The 458-nt window shown below is 61.6% G+C and overlaps 1 protein-coding gene across 1 annotated transcript in view; it reads right to left on the bottom strand.

Annotated features, from left to right (window-relative positions):
* Positions 1-458, bottom strand: part of EMH_0010780 (uncharacterized protein) — a gene marked incomplete at both ends in the record, with an annotated part of 22,294 nt that overhangs the window by 15,738 nt on the left and 6,098 nt on the right. Inside the window, one exon of the mRNA XM_013499051.1 lies at positions 3-340. Within this exon, the coding sequence (XP_013354505.1) occupies positions 3-340 (338 nt within the window). The remainder of the gene's footprint in view (positions 1-2; positions 341-458) is intronic.

The raw sequence follows: 458 nt of genomic DNA, 5'->3' as shown, positions 1-458 counted from the left end.
CTGCTGCTGCTGCTGCCGATGCTTTTGCTGCTGCTGCTGGCTTTGCTGCTGCTGCTGCTTTTGCTGCTGCTGCTGCTGCTGCTGCTGCTGCTGTGCGTGGCCGCGCGGGGAAAGCTCGAGGGGCTGATGCTGCAGCAAGCTGGAAGGCAATCCCTTCTGCTACAGCAGCAACAATCGGCCGGGCTTGCTGCTGCTGCTGCTGCTGCTGCTGATGCTGCTGCTGCTGCTGCTGCTGCTCCTGCTGCAGCAGCATTGTGTGGGGGGGAGACGGCGCGTCAGGCAGCAGCAAGTTGAATGCATCAGAGAACGAAGGCTGCTGCGAAGAGCTGCAGCCTGTCCACTGCAGCGCAGCAGCAGCAGCAGCAGCAGCAGCAAAGGGCTTGCTGCTGCACAGAAACAGAGGAGGCTGCTGCAGCAGCAAACAGCTGAGGCTGCCGATTGAGACATCCATCTCCAGT

Source organism: Eimeria mitis, genomic scaffold (assembly GCF_000499745.2).
Source record: "Eimeria mitis Houghton genomic scaffold, Emh_scaff395, whole genome shotgun sequence".
Lineage (NCBI taxonomy): Eukaryota > Apicomplexa > Conoidasida > Eucoccidiorida > Eimeriidae > Eimeria > Eimeria mitis.
Note: the sequence above shows the minus strand (reverse complement) of the source record. Positions and strands in the feature narration are given on the sequence as shown.